Source organism: Dromiciops gliroides, chromosome 2, assembly GCF_019393635.1.
Source record: "Dromiciops gliroides isolate mDroGli1 chromosome 2, mDroGli1.pri, whole genome shotgun sequence".
NCBI classification, from domain to species: Eukaryota; Metazoa; Chordata; class Mammalia; order Microbiotheria; family Microbiotheriidae; genus Dromiciops; species Dromiciops gliroides.
Window position 1 is genome coordinate 610,212,832 of NC_057862.1, and position 23,742 is coordinate 610,236,573.

The 23,742-nt window shown below is 35.7% G+C and overlaps 1 protein-coding gene across 4 annotated transcripts in view; it reads right to left on the reverse strand.

Moving 5' to 3' along the window:
• The window catches only part of MTA3 (metastasis associated 1 family member 3), a 223,845-nt gene that overhangs the window by 31,873 nt on the left and 168,230 nt on the right, over positions 1–23,742 (reverse strand). For all 4 annotated transcript variants that reach the window (XM_043987809.1, XM_043987807.1, XM_043987806.1 and 1 more), the window contains exons 9-11: positions 14,851–15,039; positions 5,577–5,651; positions 4,251–4,309 (exon numbers count right to left, since the gene is read on the reverse strand). In XM_043987809.1, coding sequence (XP_043843744.1) covers positions 4,251–4,309; positions 5,577–5,651; positions 14,851–15,039 — 323 coding nt within the window. The remainder of the gene's footprint in view (positions 1–4,250; positions 4,310–5,576; positions 5,652–14,850; positions 15,040–23,742) is intronic.

Sequence of the window (23,742 nt, forward strand, 5' to 3'; positions counted from 1 at the left end):
TTAGCAAACCTGATTATCACTGACCACTTCTAGTGATTTATACTGGGACAAATGATATTGCCAAAAGGAATCTAGAAAGCACTGCTAAGGATTATGGTATCCTGTGCAAAAACCTGAAGATACTGGAGATATTGTTTGTATTACTCTTCCAAATGAAGGTAGGGGACTCAGAAGATAAAGGTAAATTTTGGAAAAGAATGGCTAAGATATAGCATCTCACAACAGAATTTGGATTTCTAGATCATAGCTTAAAATATATTTATGTCACACTCTTGGTTATGGCTGCATAACAAGGATCAGTAAAAACCATAATTGCCTAGAATCTTATGAATTAATCCAGATTAATAGAAGGTTTTAAAACTAAACAAAAGGAGAAGAGAGAAAGTTAACCATGTGGGTCTGACAAATTACTTACCATTGAGAGTAGGTACCACAATAATATCCAAATGATAGTCAGCGATAAACTCTGACTCAGGTAACTATATACATTTATTAATGGGGTGAACTAGAAAATGTTACATAAAGAAGTGGATTTGACCTCCCATGTAGCAATGTGATGAGGTGGCATATATAACCAATTGGAAACATAGTAAAGAACTGAGAGGGGTTAATTGAACTGTATATTAATAAGAAATCCACATGGCTGAGGAGGGAAAATGGTAGAGAACATCTGATTATGAACTGATGGAGGGAGAAAGAGAAGTGATATGATTGTGGATTTATATAGTACCTAGCCCAGTGCCTGGCACATAGCAGGCATTTAATAAATTGTTAACCACTACCTTGATTTATACTGAAAACCACCTGAATAGAAGGAACAATTTGGGAAATAGATCACAAAGCTGGTATGGAAGCATATTATAGTTATGGAGTACTTCAACTATCTGCCCTTCTGCTGGAAGTCCATCATTGCCAAAAGTAAAGCAGCAGCTACGTTTACGACCTGAGTTAATGCCAACTTAATTCTTCAAAACATAGAGGAAGCCACTGATCAACTAATTCTCATTCATATTTTCATTCTCATTCTCTCTCCTCTCTCCTCTCTCCTCTCTCCCTCTCCCTCTCCCTCTCCCTCCCCGCCCCCTCCCCTTCCTCTCCCTCCCAGTGTGTATGTCTAATTACAATACAGTTTAAAGTATCAGCAGCTGAGGAGATCAAGAAAGGTTTAATAGTACCTCTGCTGAATCTTGAAGAAAATTATGTATTATAATAAAGGGAAATGCTTTTCTTGATGTGATTCTAACCAATAAGAAAAGAATGGTTGGTTAAGTGAAATAGGAACTTTAAAGGTAAATGGCCAATGCATCATAATTGTTTGCTGTAGTCTAACATACTTAGATCAAGAGATAGGATTTTAAACTACTTAGACAAAGGATAGGTAGGATCTACTGGTCTAATATTGTGAAGAAGTTGGTTTTAGAAGCAATCAGTCAAGACTTCTGGGGGCAAGGCTTAGAGGGTGGGAGTTGAGAAAGAGAGCTCAGCTGAGCCTTCCCAATGTTCTTCTCCAAACAACTTTTAAAATAATGCCTCAGATTGAATTCTGGAGTGCAAAGCCAACAAAAGATCAGAATCAGACATTCTTCTAGTCCAAGACAAAATAGGAGGTCAAAGAGATCTGTGACATGGGAGTGGAAGTTGGCCCAGAGCGCACATGGATGAAACACCAGTGATGGGATCAGGTGGTGAAAATAGAAGCAGCAGTAGCTTCAGAAGCTCCCAAGCCAGAGATGGTAAGGGGACCTGGTAAATGGTCAGAAAGAGACCACAGGGGACTCCTGTGCTATCACTGAACACAGTACCTGACAATGTTTGGCAACTTCACTGCCTTTACCCACTTCTGGGCTGTAGTTCAAGGGCAGGGAGGAATACTTTCAGTCAAGAGGGAGTGAAAGCCCAGAAAGATGATTGTTTGGAAATTCAGTAATAATAAGTAAATTACAAATTAGAATTGTGAGATTTTTACCGCATGTCCAACAAATTGGCAATTTGAAAGCAATATGGTAGGACTGTGTGAAGATAGGTACAGTAATAACGTAAGCTGTGAATGAATCCAAACATTTTAGACAACAATTGGGAATCATGATAGAAAAGAGATTATGCTATTCACATTCTGTGATAGACTTCTGGACATTTACCCCAAAGAGATCAACAGATGGAAGAAAGGTCCTAAACCTACAAGACTTATAGCAATAATTTTTATAGCAGCAAGAAACTAGATAAAGGTGGGTCTCCAGTGACTGGGGAATAGCTGAACAAATTGTACCATATGTAAAGAGTCAAATATTTTAACACTGCAGGAAACAATGAACATTCAGAATTCAGAGAACCATAGGGAAATTTATAAGTATTGATGCTGACTGAAAAATAAACAGAACCAAGATAAATTTTATACACAATGATTTCAATAACATAAAGGAAAAAAATATTAAACAAGACATCAGAATTAAAATTGAAGCAATGATGAATCATCTCCACAAATGAAGAAGCATACTTCCCCTCTCAAGAAAGGTAATAACCTAGAAGTGTGGAATGAGGCGTATGTTACCAGACACAATCAATGTGTTGTAGGTTTGTTTTGCTTAACTGAAAAGAGTAGTAGGGTCTTTTTTTTGGGGGGGGGGGCAATACTGGGAAATGCCACTAATGGTTTGCATTGAATCAAATGAGATGAAATTAATGGAGATACATATAAACGCTTATACTTGGGTTCAAAAAATAGCTTCACAAGTAAAAGACAGAGTAGATGTGGCCAGATATGGATTTAAATGGATTGTAATATGATGAGTGTAGAAGGTTATACAGCTGCCAAAAGAAAAAGTTAATGCTATCTTAGGCTGCATTAAGAAACTCAGACTACATTAGGTGATGCATCATGTCCAGAATGAGGGAAATGATGATTCCATTATACTCTGCCATCACAACTGGAATTCAGTTCTGGGAACTACCTTTTGCCTCCCCAAACTCAAAGGAGTAAGTTGAAAAGTTCAAAACTGAGTATCCCATTAGAGTTTATTGGGCTCATGAGGGGCATACTAGAGGGAAGAGAATGAGAAAATGACATTATGACTCAAATGGAGGACTAATTACTAATTCCTTTTAGGAAGCACACAGACAAGTTGAAATGCGTCCAAAAGAGGGTAATAAGAATGGTGAAGGGATTAAAAAACATGACATGCAATGGTTTTGTGCGTGTACAGCTTGAAGGAGCCTTCAGGGGGACAGGATTGCACTCTGAACGCTGTCACATGGAAGAAGAATTTGATTTGCTCTTTTTGGCCTCAAAGAATTGCAACTGGAACAAGGAGTGGAAAGTGCAGGGAAGCAGATTTAGGGTTGATGCAAGGGAAAATTTCCTAAAAATCAAAAGTTTACAAAAAATGAAACAACCTGCCAAGGAGTTCTTCAAACAAAGGCTAGCAACGATATTGAAGGGATTCTTGGTCAGGTATAGGTTGGCCTAGATGATCTTAAATGTGTCTTCATACTCTTAGCATCTTGATGATTTTGATTATGTTGATGAGGAAAATGATGGATTGCATCTTATATGCTTAAAATATGGATGTCAAATACTTCGCCATAAAACATTCATTCTAAGTAGGTCTGGCAAATGAAAAGATATGGGCAAAGTCTGCACAGCCTACACCAAACAGCAAAAAAACCCACCACAATTTACAAATTTCAAAAGTTGCAACTTCATAAAATCTACTCAATTCATACACATATGCTTTCATAGCTGTGTTTTCTGACCCTTTCCCTGTCACTGTGACTGAGGCAAAATTCACTACAGATCTCCCACTGCCTCTCATGTTTGTCTACTTTGGTCTCTCTTACCAGCTAACTTTTTGTCCTATTAAGTCCATTTTTGCCTTTGCTTTACTGATGAAGAAACTGCAGCAGAAAGGTTTGGTGATTTAATTGAGGTTGAACACAGGATTAATGCAGAAATAGGATTAATGTTATTATGTGTATATATATGTGTGTGTATATATATATATCTATATGTATATGTATAGAGATATATAGATATAACCTATATCAGATTACCTGCTGTCTAGGGGAGGGGGGAGGGAGGGGAGGGAGGGAGAAAAATCTGAAATTGTAAAGCATGTATAAACAAAAGTTGAGAACTATCTTTACATGTAACGGAAAAAATAAAATATCTCATAAATTGAGGTTGAACAGCAAGAAAGGGCATAATTTGCACTGACATCAACTCTTCAGCTCATAAGAAAAGCTTTAGTACTTACTAAGTTGGAATATAGACTTGTTTCAATTTGCTTTCAGCTTCAGCAGCTTTCAGGCGTTTCTAATTAAAAAGAGAGAGAGAACATTTTACATACAATACATAATAATGACTATTAGTTCCTTTTATTCTTAAAATTACAAGGGACTTAAACCAAGCACCAATAGACAAAACAACCTTGACTATATAAGCAAATAGTAATTTCTGTACCTATTTTTTAAAGATAAAACTTATTACTGTAAATATACCATAAACTTAAAAAGTCACAAATTCAATATAGAGAATGATAAACTTAGAATATTACTAAGAGAATACAATAAATTATTCAAATGACAAGATAAAGTACACTATAACCCACTTACATATGAATGATAAAAAGCACCATTAAAAACAATGAAAAATAAAGACAAGGAAATCTTTTTGTAATGATGATTTCTACTTAAATTTTTATGGTTTTTATTTTATTTCTTTTTTGATTTTTTGAAAGCAACAAAAATAATTCTTTCCTTCTAGAGACATGAGGTGGACACTAAGTTCCCACAATTCATGGAGAAGATAAGCTAAAAAAAAACCTCAGGCATTGTATTGAGACCAACTTCATTTGGGAAAAGGGACGAGAGTAAAGAGAGGTGAGGAGGAAACATGAAGGAATGTTCTAACCTCCCAAAACTCAAGGTATACATTGAAAATTTCAAAACTGAGTATCCCATTAGAGTTTATTGGGCTCATGAGGGGTACACAAGAGGGAAGAGAATGAGAAAATGACAATATAACTCAAATGGAGGACTAATTACTAACACATTTAAAATAAATCAAGAGCAGGAAAGAAAGGGAGATGAAATTACATCATAGGATCAGCTTATGAAAGTAAATACATAAATTAAAAACTTAAACATGGACCTGTTGGGTCACAATCATTTGACAACAAATGGAGTGGCAATGAAAAATTAAAGGACAACCAAAAGGAGATATGTTGTTATGACCTGGTATCAAAAGTGTATTTAATATTTATTCAGAATAGAGAAAACCAAAATGTGTCAAGTGTTTCTCAAGGCTTTTAAATTTTGTTTTGGTTTTGTCCTGAATGGAAAGATTAGGAGCTCTGAGGACTAACTTCTACCCAAAATGAAATTCCAATGATAGGCACAACAATCATAATTCCCTATAGTGACACTCAATGACAATTTCTTCAATAATACACATATAGTTTAATTAAAATTGCTTCTGCAACTTATAATTTAAAAAAAATACCACAGGATAAGAAATCACTTATTCAAATTAATTATTTTGTTTTGTAGCATACTCATTAATGCCAAAATTATTGGATTACCTGTTGTACATATCTATCAGTAGTTTTCCACATGTAATAATATTCAATGATGCTAGTCAATGACTTCCATGGGAGCTGAAAAATAAACATTTTGAAATTTAATACAACTAAAGCTACTTTATGCCCTCATAAAAACCTCTTCTTTAAAATAATAAAAGTAGTAATTTCATATGGGGCAGATACATTTTAGAATGGTTAAGACTAAAGAAAACCAAATTATAACCATCCTGCCTATGACTGGATTTGGAGTCTGAGAACCTAGATTCCAACCTTGGAGTTACTAGCTAATAAGCCTGGGCAAGTAACTTGACCTCTCTCTGGGCCTCCATTTCTTCATTTATAAAATGAAGGGAATGGTGTACTATATAGTCTTCCAATTTCAAATCCTATGATCATGTTTCCAAAGAGAACTTAAATTGAGCAAGAGTCAAGCTATTGGGCCCCATTGGATGTCAGGCTATATTCAATTTTATTTTTTATCTCCCACTATATTTAATACTCTGTCTTATAATAATGTCCTTCACTTGAGAGATACAACAGAAGTAGCCAAAAAGAAGTGATGCACCAGGGCAGCTAGGTGGCACAGTGGATAAAGCACTGACCCTGGATTCAGGAGGACCTGAGTTCAAATCCAGCCTCAGACACTTGACACTTATCAGCTGTGTGACCCTGGGCAAGTCACTTAACCCCCATTGTCCCGCAAAAAAAAAAAAAAAAAAGAAGTGATGCACCATTCTTACTAAATGCTTATTGAATGAATAAAGATTCTGACTTACAACCAAAGTGTAGTTTGGGGATAGGAAACTAGCTCATTGCTTTTGCAATTGCTCTATTTTGGAAGAAAAATGTGTGCTTAAGCTAGTATTTTTTTATAAATACTTGAACATAATATACCTCATAGCCTTCAGATTAATAACTAGGCATAGGGACACATTTACAAAATGTATCCATAGTTCAGTGAAGAAATTTGACTGTTTGAGGGAATAAGGACTGTCATAAGATACACGTTTTCCCTTGGTTATGAACTGGGAAAACAAATGAGCCAATTCTGAGAGTATAATTCATTTACTCAGGCTGACAGATTCCAAAGTACAGACCTTAACAAAAAACCTAAAATATTTTAAACATTATTTGTCAGTATCTCTAAGACCTAGTCCCTAGTTTACTTATTATTGGCAAAAAGACTTCACAGCAAAATATCCAATTTCTTGCACCAAGAAAGAAAGTTAACTCACATCTATTTTCCCTTGCTTTGCTAATTAAAATCCCCAAAGTACTGTCCCTTTGTGTCTACAAATTCATTTGTCCCCTTTAGAAATGTGATGTTCCTTTTTAAAAAAATCAATAAAAGTGTTCTATATTTTCCATTTCTGAAATATTAACATAAAACCTTAGTCATTTCAGATCAACTGCTTTTTATGGGGAATAGAGAACTGTGGTTTTATAGAATTAAATTAAACATTTCCCTCAGTATTGTAAAGTCCTAGAAGTTTGTTAGACTATTCTATATTAGGTTTGTAACACCAACAGTTTTAGCATCTTTTATAGAGTGTCAAGAATGAAAAATATGAAGAATTTAGAGGAATATGGTTAGAGTTGCATGAAAGGATTCAGAGTAAAAAAAGTAGAACCTTAAGGACAATATTCACAACAATGACTACAGTGTAAAGAAGGGCAGCATTGAGAGGCAACAAAATGGGTTAAACATGATAGTTGATATCAATATAGTACCCACATTGAGTTATCCCAAATTCAAGGTATTCCATGGGTCTACACTTCTAAAACTATGTAGCTCAAGAGCCCTCCCAACTACTGTGTTAACCTTTAACAGTGAGCTGCTTGACACAATTAGCTCAAAGCAATGACATTTACTGAAATGGCATAGTATAAACAATAGTAACAAAGCATTCTTTCCATAACCCTAGGGTGTAGTCCCTCCAAATATAGACTATGTCACAGGAAAGTATAGGCATACATCAGAGTTCACAGGGACAGAAAGACACAGGCAGCTAAGGCAACTCACACTTCCTGTTCTGTCCTCATACTATTCCCCAGTAATCCTGTTGAACAGATCACTTAGCTGAACTTGTTTGGCCTGCTCTTAACTATAACTCAACTTTTGCCTGCCAGGGAAAATTCTCTTGACATTCTAGCTGGACTTGATGGCACTGTTGTTGTTTTGTTGTTTTTTAAAATTGGGTATGCTATCTTCTATTGGGTAAGCGCTTTGGCCAATGGCTAAAATGCTATACTTCTACCAAGAAATGATTGAAGAATTTCACTTCTAAAAGCATATCAAAGTGTACAAATGGGCTACCCTCTTACTCTCCCCACCCATAACACTTCACTGTCTCATACTTCCCCATTATATCCTGTCACTTCCTCAAGTGAATTGTGAGGATTGCCAATTATGCTTGCTTAATTATATTTGGTGTGCATGTGTACTTTGTAGGGAGGTTACTTGGCCTGAAAGTGTAAATACAGTAACAGAATGTACCAATAGAAAGTGAATTAGTGTATCCCAGTATTGGATAAACCTAAATTATTTTAGTAGCTGAGTTAATTTAAAATGAACAAGTTTCCAAACTTAGACTTTAAACACACTGGAACTTCAGAGAAATATAAATTAAAACTTCTGCACCCTTATTAGCAAAAATGGTAAAAGATGAGAAAACTCATTTTTGGTGAGACTATGGGAAAACAAGTTGGCTAATTCATTGCATAGCAATGAATTCAACCATTCTGGAAAAATAATTTGGATTTATGCAAGAAAGTTAATAAACTCTTCAAGCCTTGACCAAAAGATCTGATTTCTGGGATCATAATCCTGAGAATTCTAACCCTTTTCCAAAGACAATCCAAGCCATGCTTTGTGTGTGTGTGTATACATATACATATATGTACATGCATATATGGATGGGTATGTATTTATATATATGCATACAGATATATGTATGTGCATATACACATATGTATATACACACACAGCTCACTCTCTTTCTCCACCTCCTCTCTAACTCTACTCCTTTGTATTGTCTTCCACCATTAGAATGCAAACTTCCTGAGGAAAGGGACTGTTCTTCTTCATACTTATATCCCTAGTATTTAGCACATTTGACATCATAAATGGTTAAGAAGTTTTTAAAAATTCACTCAAGTTACTGAAATCAAGACCTAAATATTTATAGCAAAAACAACAATATATGAGAACAGAGAATAGTTGAACATATTGTGGTATGACTGTGACTGAAATGAAATGAAATGACTATTAAGAATTCAGAAAAACATGGGAAGATTTGTATGAACTCATGCAGAATAAAGAAAGCAGAGTCAAAAGAACAATACATCATTCTGTTTAAAAAAATAATCACTGAAAAGGTAACAAAAACTGTGGTCAAATAAAATGGGTGAAGACTTCAGACAAGATGGCAGAGTAAAAGGTCTTGCCTGGCCCTTTGCTCTCCCTGCCCTCATGTCAGAAAAGCAAGAAATGCACCAATAAAAGTAATGAAATTAACAAGGAGATATGTGACAAATTTAGCTAATTTTACTGATGTTCAATATTAAGATTTCTTTAGCTATTAAAATTTTCTTTAAAACTTTTATTAATGTCTTTGTTTTTATATAACCTCTTCCAAATATAGCCCTAATTACCCCCCTATTCAAAAAGTCATCCTTTGTAACAATTTTTTTTAAAAGAAAAATGTTCGGGGCAGCTAGGTGGTGCAGTGGATAGAGTACCAGCCCTGGAGTCAGGAGTACCTGAGTTCAAATTCAGACTCAGACACTTAACACTTACTAGCTGTGTGACCCTGGGCAAGTCACTTAACCCCAATTGCCTCACTTTAAAAAAAAGAAAGAAAGAAAGAAAAATGTTCATCAAAAATAAACACCACATTGACTATATCTGGTAATTTATGCAGTATTTCATACTTACAGTCCCCATATATGGAAGTTGTTCTTTCAATTTACTATTTGCTATAGTCTACTGTCTATATTTTTTGCTAGTCCTATTTAATTCCCTTTGTCAAAGCTTGTTCTTATGTTAATCCATAAAACCTCTCCAATTTTGCTTTCTCCCCTTTCTAGAATCATCTATATATTTCTCAATGCTAGAAACTTCCAATTTCCTAATCAAAAACTCAACCACTCACCATAAAACCTTAACATCCCTGATATATATTGCTATACTAAAGGATGATGGACCTATGAGTCCTACCCATCAAACTTGGAAGAATGGAGAAGAGCTTATTATAATGATATGTCAAGTATAAGAAACAATTTCTTGCAGGGCTATCATTGACTTGTTGGCATGTGCCCTAGTTCTATATCCTGCATGCTGCCATTTACGTCAGGTGGATGTTGCCCTAGTAGCCTCCTCTCGTTGGCCTTATTATCCCTTTACTTCCAAAGTTCAAGGTCAAGTCAAACAGACTTCTCCTGTGAGAGTAGAAACTCTCCAAATAAAGACCTCTTGCTTTCAGTATTAAATGACTAGTCTAATTTTTCTGTGAGTTCCCAACCTACTGCATTGGACTGAGATAGTTTATTATGATTTTTGCTTACATTGTTTAATATACATTTATCAAAACAGTTATAATAATGATTTTAATTTTGTTCATTTTACATTCAGTTATTGCTGCTTAGAGTTATTTACTTTTAGCTGCTCTGCCTATAAATTTAAACCATGAATAACATGTAAAAAGTCTGGTCAAAAGATCAACACAGTCAGCAACACCAACTTAATTACTATGTTTTGTTATTCAAATTTAATGACCTCATCTTGATGAGTCATTCAGATCTGAACCTAAGAAAACAAAAAAAAAAATAGTAATTAAAAGGGAAGCTGTTATGAACTATAAAGTACAACCTAGTTATTCCATCTCATTTACTTAGAAAATCATTCTCACAGTAAGGTTCAACTCTTAAATATTTCTGGTCATCCAAGACAATGAATACATCATCTATGCAAACAGAAAACTCTTATGTTAAAAATTATATCGAAAAAATGTTAAAGTCTTAATCTGGTGACCAAGGTACAGATATCTCTCAGACTCTCAGATGAAGAAAAGGGACATTTCATAAGTCCAAGAGAAACGTTATGTTCCTGTTTGCTCACTGGCCAAGTGTCTGATTTTAATATGATAGGGGATTATATCAGCCTCCTTAGTAAGCAAGATGGAAACAATCTCAAATACCTAACAAATAATTTCCCAGAGTTGATTTTAAAGTCTACACACTAAATTTGCAGGCCTTCATATTTACACTTTACTTTTTTAAAGACAATTTTATAAAACAGATCATAAACCCTTTAAAAATCACTGTTACCTTACATTTAAAATGTTGTGAAAAAAATCACTAAGTTATATACAAAGTTAAATACAAATTTGTTTAGCCTACAGAGAATTAAAGCTGAGATTTCTTTACTAGGTGCTTGTTACTTCCTGAAAAGGGAAAATACTAAATTTATATAAAATTTTATAGTAGATAATAGGAAGTGTGTCATTTAACAAATCACAATTGACAAGATAAAAGTGCTCTATCCACTGCGCTATCTAGCTGCCCCTATGTAGATGATTTTTGGGGGGTTTTTTTTGTGTTTTTTTTGTGTTTTTTTTTTAGTGAGGCAATTGGGGTTAAGTGACTTGCCCAGGGTCACACAGCTAGTAAGTGTTAAGTGTCTGAGGCCAGATTTGAACTCAGGTACTCCTGGATCCAGGGCCGGTGCTCTATCCACTGTGCCATCTAGCTGTCCCTAGGTAGATGATTCTTAAAGTTATATATCCAGACCTAATCTCTCTACTGAACTCTAATCCTGCATCATCAACAACTATGTTTTTTTCCCTTCTTCTTTTTTTTTTGGTGAGGCAGTTGGGGTTAAGTGACTTGCCCAGGGTCACACAGATAGTAATTGTTAAGTGTCTGAGGCTGGATTTGAACTCAGGTCCTTCTGAATCCAGGGCCGGTGCTATATCCACTGTACCACCTAGCCGCCCCAACAACTATGTTTTGAGCAACTCTTCATAGATATTACACTTGCATCACAAAGACATTAAGTCTAAAATAAAATTAGTTATCTTCCTCTCCATTAAATTGTTTCTTTTGAAGCTTCCTTGCCTTCACTAGAACCAACAAAGTTTGTAATTCTGAAGTTATTTTCATAGCGTAGCTCCATTACTTAGTATCAGGGTGGCTAGGTGGCACAGAGGGAATAGTGCCCGGTCTGAAATCAAGGATGACTCATCCTAGTGAGTTCAAATTCTTGGGGCAGCTAGGTCATGCAATAGATAGAGTACCAGGCCTAAAGTCAGGAAGACCTGACCTCAAACACGTACTAATTGTGTCACCCTGAGCAAGTCATTTAACTCTATTTGCCTCACTTTCCTCATCTATAAAATGGAGAAGTGGCAAACCACTCCAGTATCTTTGCCAATAAAATCCTAAATGGGGTTATGAAGAGTTGGACACAACTGAAAATGACCAAACAGTAACAACACTTCACATCAATATAAACCTGAACAAGTCTCTTAAAACTTCTCTTCATTCATATGTATCTCCCTATGTAAAATAAGGAGGTTGAACCAGATGAACTCTAAATCTAGGATCCCATAATCTTTTACTTTATCACCCAAATCCAATCAGTTTCCAAATTGTATCAATTCTTTACTCTATCTTCATGGTGACCCATCCTAGTCTAGGCCTGGCCTCTGGACTATGGCGATATCCTCATAATTGTTGCCCTACCTTATCACTTCTTCCTGTATATGGTGATCAAAATAATCTTCCTAAGGCAGAGGTCTAACCATATCACTCCCCTATTCAGAAATTTTGAGTGGCTCCTCATTGCTTCTAGAATAAAATTTGAACTCACCAGTCTGCCATTTTTCGACTTCCCTAAACTGGCTCCAACCTAGTTTTCCACACTGGACTAGTAGCTATTTGCTGAACCACTGCAAATACCATTTGCAACAATTTGTTTCTTTCACATCTCTAGGTGCTTGAAGACTCATAAAGCAAAGAGGAATCTTAGCTATCTACCTGGTATGTAGAGTATGGGAAATGGTATTCAGAAAGAAGCATCATAAAGCTGAAAAAAAAAAAAAGGCTGAAGACAGATCATGGAGAGTTTTTAATGGTTTGGGAAATTAGACTTTATTCTAAATGCAATTAACATACAGTTAGTCCTCAATATTTGCACACTTAATTTTTGTGATTTTAAGCATTTGTGTGATTTTTACAGACTTCATTTTCACTTTCCCATTGGCAACTACACACATTTATGGGTATACATAGTAGGGAGAAAATAAGAGGTACAATGCAGCAAGTTTATATCCCCTCCAAAAGGAGGCAAGTACCTTTAAAAGTGTTGATGAATCTGTTCCAAAAAGTGCTAAATTAATCTCTCAAGTGCACAATGGGAGAAGTGGGGGGGGGGGGGGAAGAAAAGAAAAAAGAAAGGAGAAGCAGCACAAGACCCAGCATACCCCACCCCCACCAGCCACCAGGAGTTCCAAGCTTCTCAAGTAGCTTAAAATTTTGATTATAGGTGGCTACAAAATCAAGATGCTCAACCACTTATGAATTTATTTCAATGTATACATATATAAATGTCACATGGGCAAATACACTAGCTGGGACTGAATCTGAATCTAGTATTTGCTTACAGAAGAGAAGCATTTTTAATCTAATCAAATTAAACAAAGGTCTATTCTATTGTTTTCTCCCTCCCCCCATAAAACCAGCTCTTAGTTTTATGTACTAGTTAAATAGTTTTCTTACTTTCAATTTTATTAATCTCACCTTTGATTTTCAGGATTTCTAATTTGGTGCTTAATTGAGAATTTTTAATTTGTTCTTTTTCTAATTTTTTTAGTTGTACACCCATTTCATTGATCTGCTCTTTCTCTATTTTAGTTATGTAAACATGTAGAGATATAAAATTACACCTAAGTACTGCTTTGGCTGCCTCCCATACATTTTGGTATGTTGTCTCTTTATCGTCAGTACTTTGACTCTAGCAAAAGGATTAACTATGTTTCAAAAGACAGGAAGGTAGACAGATGGGAGAGGGAAACTATCCAGGGATGATGGAAGAGATGATCATCAAACATGAGAGATATACTAAACTCAGAGTATAGAGTTGAGAAACTGACCAGTGAGAAATTAACTGGAGGAGTAATTAGCAGGTTAAAATTACAAGTATATTTAATGAATTCCAATTAAACTAGAACAGGAAGGTTTCTCTTTTTTGTTTCAGGATTAATGACATTTTAGATTATCTTCCTAAGGAAAAAATTATCACAACTAGCCTCTTGCTAAAAATGTATAGTTGTTCTGCCTTTTATGGAAGTGGACCTTGGGAGTAATTAGTATCTAAACATGGGAATTATTCTTTTACAATTGCAGAGGCAGTATATATGGTCAAGAAACACTGTGGCCGCTGTCCCTCCAGAAAAACCACACTGAATATACGATAGCATGCAAATTGAAAATATAGTTCAGTTTTAAACAACTGAAATAAAATTAATAGGCTATTCTTGGAAGCTTCTTCTAAGCCTAAAATAAAAGCCCCTGGTTTCTAAGTAACAATTTAATATATAACAGCATAAAATGTCAAAATTTTATAAGACAATAATTCCTATACCTAAAGAACAGCAGAGTCACACAAGTAACCAACATGAATTAGTCTTTCCTCATATGTGAAATTAAGAGATTGGACTAAATGATACCTTCCTAAGATCCATTCTTGCTATGAAATTCTCTGACAGTATGATTCTAAATGAGACTGTGTATCAGAAGATCCATGCTGTCAGGTAAGCTATCAGAATGATACTATGATGTTTTAATTATAAGAGACAAAACTCATATAATGGAATAGTTGAAGGATATAACAATACAGAAAATAAGATGAAAGTGAACTCATGTTCTAATTTTATAGCTGGATAATTAGCAAGTGCTAAGTTTAAGACTTTGCCCAAAGGCCCAGAGAGAATCTATACTGAAACTTGTATAAGAACTCAAGGACCTCAGGACTCCTAGTCCTCTTTATTAGTAATGCAGTCATTCCCTTAAAATGGACATAACTTCTTTAGCTGAGAGGCATAATAAAACTGTTATTCTCATCCTTATAGACTGATGTTCTTAGCATAGCTAAAAGATAACAGTTAAAACATGAGCTTTGTAGATAAATGCTTTAAAATATTCACATGTCAAATACAGTGCTCATGCCACGACTTATTTTAATCATAATAAAGCCCTACAATTTTCTACTTACAAAGTCCTGACGTATATCATTGAAGTCTTTTCCATATTTTTCCAAAGCCTCTTCAAATAGGCTAGCTTCAGAAGCAGACCATTCTTCCATTTCATCTCTACATAAAACAGGTCCTCCAAGTGGTACCAGAACACTAATTGCACTGCTTAAATCATAGTTGTGTCTGTATAATGTGTCCATAGCATGGAACTAAAGGGAATAAGAAATACAGACAAGAGAAGGTCAGAAGCTCAGAATTAATTATTAACAAATATTAAAGGTTATTAAGGTATATTCAGAATGACAAAGTTAATTGACAATAATGTATCCAGAACAGCATTTTAAAATTTCCAATTACAATATAAAAGAATTTTTTACCTTTAAAAATTGAGTTCCACATTCACTCCCTTCCTCCCTGTGCCCTCATTGAAAAGGGAAACACTTTGATATAGATTATCAATGTGCTATCATACAAAACATTTCCATATGGGTCATGTTGTGAGAGAAAATACAGAACCCACTCCACCCCCCCCCCCAAGAAAAAGCACATAAAAAATAAAAGTAAAAAATAGTATGCTTTGATCTGCATCCAGACTCTATCAGTTCTTTCTCTGGAGGTGGATAGTATTTTCCATCATCAGTCCTTTGGAACTTCAGCACAGCATTTTTAAAACCATGAAAGTAAAGGTGACTTACAGGGAAAGAAGATGCCTAAATATTCATTTTCAGCAATATATATTATTACATGCTTATATGAAGCTGAATTAGTTATGTTACAAAACCAATGTAGGATAGATAGCCCATCAGAATCCAGGCTAATCAACCCTATTCATAATAAAATGAATCTGTTACATCAATGGAGGCAATACCGTCCTATGAGGTAGCATGTAACACCATCCAATGTGCACTTATCCATTTCCTCTCAAAATGCTAGATGGTAGGGGGAAGGTCTTGAATTCTCCTAATATCCAAAAGTACTAGTGAAGTACAATAGGCTATCTGTTATCATGGGTTCTTCCCATGTGACTGGCCCACCTTTTTTTTCTCTCTCTCATATATTTCTTTTATTCTATTACTTTGGTTCTTCTTAATTCCCTGTTCATATATTGTTGCAGCCTCCTCATGACAACTGTAAGCCTTTTCACTGACCTCTGAATATCACACATAATTCTTCAGAAGCTATAGTATTCCATGACCTCCAGGTATTAAAAAAAAATGCTCTGCCCATAGACAAATTTAGGGGGATCATTAAAAATTAACATGTATAAGAAACACATAAAATAGGTAGACTTAGATGGATTATAATCTGCACCTCTCTGTTGGAAGGAATATCCCATTCACATATGTCCATGAATAACTGAGTATTCAAAATAATTAAGATTATGAAATCTGGCTCAGCAGAATAAATAAATCCTTGCCAACATAGAACACAGCTCAATTAACTTTTTAAAAATAGTCTGTCAACGCCAAAATGAAAAAAGCTCTCTTACAAATACCTTTCAAAAGGTTTTGTTGATTTGGAGTTTTTTAAGTTGAGTCACTCTCTGAGAAGAAAGTTTCACTAATATACTATTAGTGGAAACTTTCTGGAAAACTTAGAATTATGTGAACAATGTAACTAAATTGTTTATGTTGTTTGGTCTAGTGATTCTGCTGATGGGCATATGAACCAAGTAAGTCAAGATTCCATAAGCAACAAAATACTTACACCACCAGTTTTTGTAGGAGCAAAACCCAACGAAACAAAGTGGATGCTCATTAATTAAGAAGTGGCTGATCTCTTTGTGGTGGCAAAGAATTGGAAATTGAGGGAATACCCATCAACTGAGGAATGGCTGAACAAGTTGTGGTATATGAATATAATGGAATATTATTGTGCTATGAGAAATGATAAGCAGGCAGATTTCAGAAAAACCTGGAAAGACTTAAGTAGACTGATGCCGAGTGAAGTGAGCAGAACCAGGAGAACACTGTCACAGTAACATTGTGTGATAATCAACTGTGAAAAACTTAACCCTTCTCAGCAGTGCATTGATCCAAGACAATTCCAAAGAATTCATGATGCAAAATGTTCTCCACATCCAGAAAAGAGAACTGTGGATTCTGAATGCAGATTGAACCATACTGTTTCTACTTTTGTTTTTTTCTTTTTTGAGATTTTTCCCTTTTATTCTGATTCCTCTTTCACAACATGATTAATGAAGAAATATGTTTAATGTGATTGTACATATATAAACTATATCAGATTGCTTGCTGTCTTGGGGAGGGGTGGGGAAAGGAGAGAGGGAGAAAGATTTGGAACCAAAAGTCTTATGAAAACAAATATGGAAAACTATCTTTACATGTAAGTGGAACATAAGAAAATACTTTTTATGATTTAAAAAAAGTGGCTGAATTGATGTATTGAAATATTAGTATGCCTTAAAAAAATGATATGAGGAATTCAGAGCTATGTGGGAAAGAATTGTGTGTATGGATGTTGAGTGAAGCAGAGCCAGGAAAACATTAAATACAATGACAATAAAAAATTCTGAATAAGAATGATACTAAGGGGCAGCCAGTTGGTGCAGTGGATAAAGCACTGGCTCTGGATTCAGGAGGACCTGAGTTCAAATTTGACCTCAGACACTTGAAACTGGCTGTGTGACCCTGGGCAAGTCACTTAACACTCATTGCCCCACGCAAAAAAAAATTAAAAAAAATAATGATACTAAAAGGCAGCTGAGGACTAATTATTGATCAATCTCAGTCTCAAAGAATTGAGGACAACCCATTTCTCAGTTCAATCTTGCTGCTGTTTTGTCCTTTGCTCTCCAAGAGGACCATGATATCAGGAAATAATGTCATGACTTGAAATTAATTGGATTTAAGTGAAGGACGGTTGTGCAAAGTCACCAACCTTACTCTCTCCTCCAGAGCCATCGATCCAGATATACAGCAGGATGACTGGAGATGGCCTCAGATGTTTGAGGCAATCAGGGTTAAGTAACTTGCCCAGGGTCACACAGCTGGTAAATGTTAAGTGTCTGAGGCCAGATTTGGACTCAGGTCCTCCTGAATCCAGGGCCAGTGCTCTATCCACTACATCACCTAGTTGCCCCTCAGTTCAATCTAAAGAAATGAGTAGGGCAGCTAGGTGGCACAGTGGATAAAGCACTGGCCCTGGAGCCAGGAGTACCTGAGTTCAAATCTGGCCTCAGACACTTAACACTTACCAGCTGTGTGACCCTGGGCAAGTCACTTAACCCCAATTGCCTCACTTAAAAAAAAAAAGGAGTACTTCAGTACATTTCTTGAATTGTGTGTGTGTGTGTGTGTGTGTGTGTGTGTGTGTGTGTATCCTAGTTTTGCTAAATGGTTTTCTGTTACAAAGGAGTGTATGACTGGGGAAAGAGGGAAGTATTATGGAGAAATGACCGGCATAAATTTTTTTAAAGGGTATAATGAAATTTGAAAGAAAAGTATCATTTCTTTTTGGTTTTGAAAGTCCCTTAACATTCAGGGCTGGGGAAGGATTTGGGGAAGCCAAGCAGAAGGATATTCCTATGTGACTGAATGAATCAACAGAACGGCTTATTTTTTCCATATGTAATTAGTACAGAGAAATACACATATAAAAATCAAGTACTAGGAAAAAAATTATGATTTAAGACTGTTTATACTTTGTGTTTTCTTCTCTTAAATTTCACCCTGATTATAGGCACGTGAACACTTTTTACCAAGTGTTGGATCCTTGATAGTTAAATAAAATGTGTGAAATTCAAAAGTAAACAGTTTCATTTACTCTCAGGAACTATCTGCATTAATGAAGGTTGTATTAAGACCAACCCACTCACTTTCCATAAAAAAATAATATAAAATGCCCTCGAGTTTGCTAATTATTTTTCCATGTCAAGGACTATGGTTAGTGTTTTTCTCCCCTTAGCTACTGGCATCTACTCACCTTTGTGAAAATAACAATTAGTCCATATCCTTTAAGTAATAATGGTTTACTTTTTCAAGCATTAATATAATTATTATTCTGCCCAGAACCAAATACAATAAGTGATCTTAAACTTTCCCTTGTTCTTTCCAACTTGAAGATTAGCTAAATCTTGGGCCAAACTTCACAAAATGTAGGTTTTTGAAATTATCAGGTACTTATTATCACCTACACATTCTGATTTAGAGCTGTCAATACATTCAGAATGACAAATGGTTTATTTACAGCAATTATATGTATATAATGAAATGTCTTCTTCAACTGATTAAAAAAAAAGCAGAGGAGGGCGAGTATTCTAGGTATGGAAGGTGGCTGAAAGAATGCCTGGAACTGAGAGATGGAGCGTGTTGTTTGCGAAACATCCAGGTAGCCAGTGTCAATGGATCAAAGAGAATATGTTGGGGTAAAAGGTATAAGAAGACCCTGAGAGACAGTGAGTTGCCTTTCAAGGTCTTTAAGCAGAGGCTAGATGACCACCTGTCACATGTTTTTATAGTGATGATTCTTTTCAGGTATGGATTGGACTAGATGGCCCTTCTAACTTTGAAATTTTGTGATTCTATGAAGGCTAAAGATAACAAAAAGCTTATTAAACAATGTTGGTGACAACATGAAGATTAAATGTACAAACATACGGAACAATAAAAATAAATGTTGCAAAAGTACAAAGAACAAGCATGTCTCCAAGGATATGGAAAGATAGCCCTACCCCACTTCTTTGCAGCAGTAGGAAGTAAATGGATGCATATACTTTTTGTTGGGTTTTTTTTGTTGTTGTTATTTTTGGAGGTATTATTTGGTTTAGTTGATTTTTGGTCTCTTCTTCTTTCTTGTTCTTTTAAAGAAATGCTATTTGTGATATGGGATGGTTCTCTGGGATGGGGAAGAGAAGGGATACTGGGAGAAATTCTAGTAATATAAAGAAAACTATAAAAATTAAAAAAAAATATTGGGCAGGAAAATGACAAATGTTGAAGGGATTGTGGAAAAAGTGAGACTAATGCATTATTGGTAGAGTAGTGAACTGATCCAACCATTCTGGAGAGCAATTTGGAACTATATCCAAAGGGCTATAAAACTGTGCATACACTTTGACCCAGCAATACCACTACCAGGTCTACTACTTAGGCTAGACTAAGGAGATCAAAGAAAAAGGAAAAATGTCAACACCAGTGCTTTTTGTGGTGACAAAGAATTGGTAAGTGTAAGGGCCAAATTTAATATGGGAAGAGTTAATTGGGAGGCTGGCTACAATACTGGGAGACTCAGAACACAATGGAGGACCTCTAGGTCCTGAGCCTCCCCTCTCTTCCATACTGCCCACTCCCCAACTGTTTCTCTCAGACTGATAAGAAATTAGATTAAAAAGTCTCCTTTCAAATAAACAACAAAACAGGATTTGAGAACCAATTTAGAAATAAGGACAAAGAAAAGCAGGATACGACCTGTAAACTCGCCCACCAGACTCAGCTGCCTCTATCCCCGTGTGCGTCCGCGTTTAACTCACCTGCCACTGTGAACGCTTCTCTCTCTCTCTCTCTCTCTCATTGTCTCCTCCTCCCCTCCTCCACCACCTGTCTCCTTAGTGGCTCACTCCCTGTCTCCACACCCCTCTTCTCTACCTCCCAGAATAAAAAAACCCTTCTCTCCCAGGAAACCTGGGCCGACCACCCACACACCCCAAACTAATTCGTTGGCACCTCCAGGGGCTGTGCCCAAGGCTGGCTAGGGCTTGGGGTTTTCGTGCATACCTCCACTGGGCAGAGGGAGCTATGCAGGGCATGCCCAAGGCTTTCTAATTTTAGCCAAAGATGGGGTCCCCAAATCAATTCTTACGTAAGTGAGGAAATGTCCATTAATTGAGGAAAGCTTGAACAACTTGTGCTATGAGAAATAATTGTGGGATGCTTTCAGAAAAATGTGGGAGGACTTACATGAACCGATGCAAAGTGAAATAAACAGAACAAGGATACTATTACACACAGTAACAGCAATATTGTAAGATAATAAACTGTCATTGACTTAGCTATTCTCAGAAATAGATCTAAAATAATTCCAAAAGACTTATGATGAAAAGTTCTGTCCACTCCCAGAGAAAGAACTGATGGCATTTGAATGCAGATTGTAACATACTTAAAAAAAACCAAAACAACACATTTTTATTTAAAGTCCTGAGTTCCAAATTCTATCCCTTTCTTTCTTCCTTCCCCTTTTCCCCTCTCTGAGATGATAAGCAATCATATATAGGTTATACATGTACAATTATGTCAAACATTCGAGATAGCCATTTTTGTACAAGAAAATTCAAATAAAAGAAGAAATGAAAGGGAAAGTGAAAAATAGTATGCTTCAGTCTGTATTCAAACAATATCAATTCTTTCTCTGGAGCAGATAGTATGCTTCATCATTAGTCCTTTGGGATTGCCTTGAATCATATTTCTGAGAATAGCTAATATTCACAGTTCTTCATCAAACAATATTACTGTAACTGTATACAACATTATCCTGGTTCTGTTCATTTCACTAGGCAACAATTCATGTAAGTCTTTCCAGGATTTTTTTTTTAAATCATCCTGTTCTTATAGCACAATAATATTCCACTACAATCATATACCACAGCTTGTTTAGCCACTTCCCAACTGATGGGCATCCCTTTGATTTCCAATTCTTAGGTGGCACAGCAGATAAAGCACTGGCCCAGCAGATAAAGCACTGGCCCTGGAGTCAGGAAGACCTGAGTTCAAATCCGGCCTCAGGGGGCAGCTAGGTGGCACAGTGGATAAAGCACTGGCCCTGGATTCAGGAGGACCTGAGTTCGGATCTGGTCTCAGACACTTGACACTTACTAGCTGTGTGACCCTGGGCAGGTCACTTAACCCCCCACTGCCCTGAAAAAAAATCCAGCCTCAGATGCTTGACACTTACTAGCTGTGTGACCCTGGGCAAGTCACTTAACCCCAAGTGCCTCACCCCCCCACCAAAAAAAGGGCATTAGTGTCCCAGTTTTTCCACATTCCTTCCAACATCCAACATTTTCCTTTTTTGTCATATAAGCCAATCTGATAGGTGTGAGGTGGTACCTTAGAGAAACATATTTTTTAAAGCTTTATTATTTTGTTTTTAGTCTGCATTTTTTTTTTTGCAACATGGCTAACAATAGAAATGTTTTGCATGACTGCATATAATCTGTCAAGTTGCTTGCTTTCTCAAGGAGGAGGAAGGAAGGAAGGGAAAGAATCTGGAACACAAAATTTTAAAAAATGAATGTCAAAATTTTTTATTTACATGCGATTGAGAAAAAATAAAATTAAATGGAATTTTTTTAACTTCTGGGTAAAGAGGGTTATGAGAAAGCACTTCCTACCACCCCTACTTCTTTGAAGTGCTGAGTAACTCTAGGGTATGAAATACTGCAAACAATGCTAGACTTTCATTAATATATTGATCAGTTTTGCAGAACTATTTAACTTCACCCCACATCTTTGTATTCTTTGTAATGGAGCTTTTGGAGGGAGAGGGAGAAGGAGAGGGAGAGAGGATGCACTGGGAGAGCTAGGTCACAAAAAAAGATACCAACGAAATTGAATAAAATAAACTAAAACAATGTTGGTTGAAATATGAAGATCAGAGATATGTCCTCTTTGTAGATGCATGAGAAAATGACAATGAATGACAGAGAAGGCTGAATATTTAATTCTAACTTTACTTCATTATTTAGCATCAATGATACCAATCTTTAACAAAGAGAAAAGCAAAATAAATGATCAGGACAAAATTACAATGAAAGATCCAATCTATCTTCCATTATCTGTCAAATTGTTATTCTCAAAACATAGATATAATCTTTCTACTTCCCTACTGTAAATCTCTGATAGCTTCTAGGATAAAATACAGAATCCTAAGCATATTTTAAAGTCTTTACAAAATGACTCCCATCTACCTTTCCAGTATTGTTTCAATTATTCCCTTTCAAGAATTCTACATTATAGTCAAATTGGTCTACACTATAGACAGCAACACCATAAACTGCTTCTCGTGTCCACATGCAGATGGTTCCTCACATCTGGATTGTAGGATCTTCTCCACTCCATCTCTTAGAATACTTAGCTTCCTTCAAGACATAGTTCAGAAACCACCTTTTACATGAGGCCTTTTCCTAATTTTTACTTGGTAACATTGACTCTATTGAAATTACTTTGTATGTAACATACCAAGTTTCATCTTCTAGTAAAAAAAAAAAATCAACAAACTTCTTTGAAGACAGGGACTTTTTCTTTTGTTTTGCTTTGTTTCATTTACTGCCCAACACAGTGACTTGCAAACAGGAACAACTTAAGAAATGTTTGAACTAAATTGTTGAACTGAAAGACAGATAATAAAATGGTAGGACAAAGAAGAGTAACCTTTGATGATTTAAAACTATGTGTGATTGCTTTTGGTGATCAGGGGAAAACTGTAGCAAATGGAAGATATGCTTCAGGACTGAAGATAAAAAACAAATGTCCACATTTTTTAAACAGTGAAGATGGCAAAATCTTCAAACCATAGGTCAGTATATTTAATTTTGATTCCTAGAAAACTTTTCAAATAATTTGAAATCATTTAGAAAGGGAAGAAGTCATCAATTCTTCCAGCATGGGTTCATTAAAGAAGAAAAAATAAAGTTGATGTTACTTCCTCTCTAAGGATCTTCCTTTCCACATTTATAAGAGGAGACTGAATTAGATGAACTTTGAGGACCATTGCAGCTCTAAAACTATGGTAATAAGATCTAATCTTGGCTCTAGAAAACAAAGAATGATACCACTCTCCCATCTTTAGAGGAGTAGGGAGTTATAGAGGTACAAAATGATGCATAATGCTTTTAGACATAGTCTCTTTCCTGGTTGATTTGATTTAATTTTTTTAACTGTTAGAGAAGCAGGTATATT